This window comes from Cyprinodon variegatus, unplaced genomic scaffold (assembly GCF_000732505.1).
Source record: "Cyprinodon variegatus isolate N-32 unplaced genomic scaffold, C_variegatus-1.0 Scaffold646, whole genome shotgun sequence".
In the NCBI taxonomy this organism is placed as follows: domain Eukaryota; kingdom Metazoa; phylum Chordata; class Actinopteri; order Cyprinodontiformes; family Cyprinodontidae; genus Cyprinodon; species Cyprinodon variegatus.
The window spans coordinates 68,956-74,407 of NW_015151099.1; the positions used below are offsets into that span (position 1 = coordinate 68,956).

The following is a 5,452-nucleotide window of genomic DNA, read 5'->3' on the forward strand; positions in this document are numbered from 1 at the left end:
TCAACCAGCTCCACAGGCGGCCCCGTCCAGGAAACACACAGCCAGGCAGACGAGCTTCCCTCTGATCCACCCGAACCTTCAGAACCATTTGATTTTATATCCTCCCACTGGGAACAAGGCTTGCAGCGTGATCCGTGCCAAGTTACAAACATTCAGAGGTGAATGAGGTGAATCTTGACTAGGTCAAGATTGCGTCCCTTTTGGCCCCCTCACGCCCTCTGGCGAGTATAAACCCGGCTTTAGAGGCAGCAAAAACATGAAGCACTCCCAAAAGGTCTAAATAACAAAGAAAAGCACTTAAACATTGATAAAACTTTTCTTTCATTCTAAATATTTAAACTGTACGGTTTCTAACCTTTTTAAAGACATTAAAAACATGGAATCTGGCTTCATGTTGATCAAACAGCGGCAGCGCTTTGACCAGAACGCTGCTTTCTGTCACAGTTTAGCAGATCCTGTGACTTAGTCTGGAACGACCAAATGCCAAATATATTACATGTTTTTAAAGTTTTTAACCCTGCTAGTATGCAGGTTACTGCAGGTTTTAAAATATGGAGCAAAAAAATTACAAAAAGCAGATAAAATGACTTCTGCTGCAAGGAAAAGTTCAATAAATTAAAAGTCTGTTTTTTTTTCTGCTTGATAAAATAAATGGGATAAGCTTTCTAAGCTTTTGTCTGACTTTATTGGGTACAGATCTATTTCATGAAAGTTGAACATCTGTGCTCCATCCAGTTGTACTTAGATGGTGTCGTTTAACCCGTTCTCCTCTGTTAGCGTGTGGAAGGCTAGCTGGTGACCCGCTGGTCGTCTCATGACCTCCTGCTCTTCCCCTCTCTCTGCAGCTCCTCTAAGTTTCCTGCTCTTCAGTCAGAGGGCCAGCATCAGCAGGATGGTGTTAGGAGATCAGAGTCCTGACATAATCCTTCCGATCCACGTCACGAAAAACGTCCGAGCCGTCAGCTACGACCCGCTGGAACGGCTGGTCTATTGGGTGGATGGACGGCAGAACATACGAAGGGCCAGAGACGATGGAAGCATGGTAACGCTGCCAGCAGAAGGAGAACAGCTCCTGCTGCTGCAGATGTTGACCTTTGCCCTCTGTGGTCCTCTCCAGGCTTCCATCGTGGCAAGCAGCCCTGCTCAACAGGTGGACAACCAGCTCCACGACCTGAGCCTCGATCCCTACAGCCGCCACATCTACTGGACCTGTGAGACCACCAACACCATCAACGTTCAGAAGATGGACGGCCGAATGGTGGGCGTGGTCCTCAAGGACGACACGGACAAGCCCAGAGCCATCGTGGTCAACGCAGAGAAAGGGTAACTATGGTGGCGGCGGACAGAGGGACGGACACCTGCAGGAGTTTAAAGGTCCATCTCCTCTCCACAGGTGCATGTACTTCACCACGGTGCAGGAGCACTCTGCCAAGATCGAAGCAGCCAGTCTGGACGGCACTGAGAGGGAGTCCCTGTTCTCCACCGGCCTCATCAGGCCTGTAGCTCTGGCTCTGGACAACAAGCTGGGGAAGCTGTTCTGGGTCGACGCTGACCTGAAGCGCATCGAGAGCAGCGACCTGACGGGTGAGTTCTCCTTAGCTCGCTCAGCCTTAAACGCACCTCAACGCGTGGAAACTCCAAGGCTCTAAACTGTGAAAGCGGCAGGTGTCTGACTGACTGAGAAACGGAAACAATCAGGGTTAAAGATGTCCTATTTTCTAAGCACTGAGCTGGTTTTGTTACCATCAAAGATCCTCCAGCTCCTGCCTAACTGTTTATTCTACCATTCTTTGGAAAAACTTGTCTGTTTTGCCTTAAAAAACTTAAAGCTCCTGTCACACCTTGACGATATAGACCTGGGTATGCCTGACGTACGCAAAATCTGGCAGAAACACTGGCATACGTTGGATAAGTTATGAACATGCTGAAGTACACTGAAATCCGCTGGAACATGTAGATATACAGAAAGTGCGTATTCCAGCGTCTGCCATCCGTGGGCTGTCAGTTCCAGGTCAGTTCTCTGATGGTTGAAATCCGTTCAGTGTCAGTCCCTCATCAGTCGTGGCGTCTAGCTTATCCTAAACCTCTGAGTAACTTGTGCATAACTTCTGCGTAACTTATCAAGAACTTCTCTCCAACGCATATCAACATATCTGACGTGTTTCAGACGAGCGCTGAACGTGTTTCTTTAGGCTCCTTTCACACCTTGCTGATTTGTCCGGCATCTGCGTAACGTACTAGGATCTCCTAAACGCTGGCATAGGCTGACCTTTCTATGTGTTTTTTCTATGCTGGGCGTATACATCGAGTATTCATAATGAGTCCAGAATTTCTATCCAACGACAGCCTAACTTCTGCATAACGCATTGTAATGCCCAGGAAATGATGCACAAGCAAGTGTCCAGAGGCGCCCGCCCTGCAGAAAAAGATTTCTTTGATTGCGGTATTAAACTAGCTGCTGTTTACCGCCCGCCCAAAAAAAGAAAAAGAAAGAAAGAAGGTTTTTGGTGTCAGCAGATTGAGCGTCACGTCTGCTAGGAAGTTTGTTGGTGGTGGGCGTGAACGCAGGGAGGATCCATCACCCTCACCTTCTGGCTCACCCTATGATGGGGATGAAGTCTGGAGGAGAACTGATGGTTTCCTCCTGTGAACCCCCTTTATACCAAAACGCTGCTAATACCCCATTATTTGTGGACCCAGCCGGTGTAGAACCTGGGATTATGGGCCATGTCTCCAGAACATTTGTGTTTCTGTGGGGACAAGTAGAGATTAGAAGCAGGCTTTCTTAGAGCTGGTTTTCCTCATTTATTTTTTATTTATTTTGTTTCCCTGCGCTCATCCACAAGTCTTTTTTGTTAATATCAGCTGTTGCTGCGACGTTTCAGCTTTGCTGCGACGTTTCAGCTTTGCTGCGATGTTTCAGCTTTGCTGCGATGTTTCCGCTTTGCTGCGATGTTTCAGCTTTGCTGCGATGTTTCAGCTTTGCTGCGATGTTTCCGCTTTGCTGCGATGTTTCCGCTTTGCTGCGATGTTTCCGCTTTGCTGCGATGTTTCCGCTTTGCTGCGATGTTTCAGCTTTGCTGCGATGTTTCAGCTTTGCTGCGATGTTTCCGCTTTGCTGCGATGTTTCCGCTTTGCTGCAATGTTTCAGCTTTGCTGTGATGTTTCAACCTTGCTGTGATGTTTAGGGTTAACATTTCTCCTCTCTTCTCCAGGGGCCAATCGCATTGTTCTGCAGGATTCCAACATTCTGCTGCCGATGGGCCTGACGGTTCTAGGAGACCATCTGTACTGGATCGACCGGCAGCAACAGATGATCGAACGGGTGGATAAACTGACAGGAGAGGGCCGCACGCGCATCCAGGGACGGATATCATACCTGACCTCCATCCACGCAGCAGAGGAGATGGACCCGCAGGACTTTGGTAGAGATCCGTCTCTCTGATTGGTCCATCAGGGACACCGTACCAAACTGGCTCTGATAGTTCACATGCTTTTTGTTTCTGCATCCAGCTTCCCATCCCTGTTCCCGGGACAATGGAGGCTGTTCTCACATCTGCATTGCAAAGGGTGATGGGACATCCAGCTGCTCCTGTCCCATGCATCTGGTCTTACTCCAGGACCTGCTGCACTGCGGAGGTAAACCACCAGCAACCAGCAGGAAGTGCTGCCGTCTCTCCTCCTGCTGTTTCCTGTAACCCGCTGCTTCGTCTCCCTCAGAGCCTCCCACCTGCTCCACAGAGCAGTTCACCTGCTCCACAGGAGAAATCGGCTGTATACCCATGGCGTGGCGTTGTGACCATTACCCAGAGTGTGAAGATGGCAGCGATGAAGAAAACTGTCCCATCTGCTCCTCCCTCCATTTCCAGTGTGACGAAGGGAGCTGCATCGATATTCAGAAGCGGTGCGACGGGGAACCGGACTGCTCCGATAAGTCTGATGAGCATGAATGCAACAGTACGTGATAAACTGCAGACGCTGCACTCCATCTTTTTTACTCAGTCTGAACCCAAACGGTGGAGCAGAGTCTCAGAACTAGAACCACCGAACCGGCGTGGAAAAAAAAGATTTACTATGAGAGTGAGACGAGGAGGATCAGGACAATATGGAAGACAAGGAACAGAGAGATTAGAGGGAATATATAGGAGGCAGGATGCAGACCAGAGCAGCTAATCAGAGGGAGGTAGAGAGAGAAATACAACCAAAAGGGAAATGAACCAGTTTTCTAGTTTAAGTTTTTCACCGTTTGATTCCTTGCATCAACCTTATAAATGATCTATATCCAGCCATTCAGCATAGATGCTGCTACATGGCTGCCTATCTTATTCTGGCATTTGACCAATAAGATGAGCCCTTGAATGATAGATTATCTACTGGAAATTAAGCTGGGAAAAAAAAGGTAAAATCTAATTGAAACGTTCAAAAAGTTAATAAGCCTCGTTAACAATTATATTTAGGTTTATAAACTAAAAAATGTCAGTTCCAGTATCAGCATTAATGCCTCTAAGGTTATGTTGGACTAAAAAAAATCTGGGTTTTTCATGAATTTCTTATAGAAAAACTTTCATTATTTTTCTTAATATATTCTGGCAAATTGGCGTTTCTTGTTATTACATTGACATTAATTTTTGCCATCAGAATATCCATATTTCTAGAATGTTCCAAAGGTAATAAGGTCTTTGCCTGGATTCCAATAACACTATTGGCCGGAAATGTTGATTTTCAAAGTATTTCACCGAGCGCCCTATAAAGGGTTAATAATGAAGAAAACAACATCTGTGATTTAATCCTTTCTCCATGACTGCATGATAATCATTTTAGTTAAAAACTACATAATTGAACATCATAATTAATGTATTCATTAATTTGTGTTAAAATTCATCCTTTGAGTTCTGCATCAATGAAAATAATTTACAGTCAGGTCCATAAATATTGGGACATCAACACAATTCTAATCGTTTTGGCTCTATACACCACCACAATGGATTTGAAATGAAATAAACAAGATGTGCTTTGTCTGCAGACTTTCAGCTTTAATTTGAGGGTATTTAAATCCAAATCAGATGAACGGTGTAGGAATTACAACAATGTGTATATGTGCCTGCCACTTTTTAAGGGACCAAAAGTAATGGGACAATCTTCTGCTAAGCTGTTCCATGGCCAGGTGTGTGTTATTCCCTCATTATCCCATTTACAAGGAGCAGATAAAATGTCCAGAGTTCATTTCAAGTCTGCTATTTGCATTTGGAATCTGTTGCTGTCAACTCTCAATATGAGATCTAAAGAGCTGTCGCTATCAGTGAGGCAAGCCATCATTAGGCTGAAAAATCAAAACAAACCCATCAGAGAGATAGCTAAAACATTAGGTGTGGCCAAATCAAGTGTTTGGAACATTCTTAAGAAGAAAGAACGCCCCTGTGAGCTCAGCAACACCAAAAGACCCGGAAGACCA

The 5,452-nt window shown here is 45.7% G+C and overlaps 1 protein-coding gene across 1 annotated transcript in view; it reads left to right on the forward strand.

Annotated features, from left to right (window-relative positions):
• Positions 1-5,452, forward strand: part of LOC107096737 (low-density lipoprotein receptor-related protein 5-like) — a 56,350-nt gene that overhangs the window by 45,209 nt on the left and 5,689 nt on the right. The window contains exons 19-24 of the mRNA XM_015393515.1: positions 846-1,042; positions 1,118-1,323; positions 1,394-1,584; positions 3,216-3,425; positions 3,514-3,639; positions 3,721-3,957. Of these exons, the coding sequence (XP_015249001.1) occupies positions 846-1,042; positions 1,118-1,323; positions 1,394-1,584; positions 3,216-3,425; positions 3,514-3,639; positions 3,721-3,957 (1,167 nt within the window). The remainder of the gene's footprint in view (positions 1-845; positions 1,043-1,117; positions 1,324-1,393; positions 1,585-3,215; positions 3,426-3,513; positions 3,640-3,720; positions 3,958-5,452) is intronic.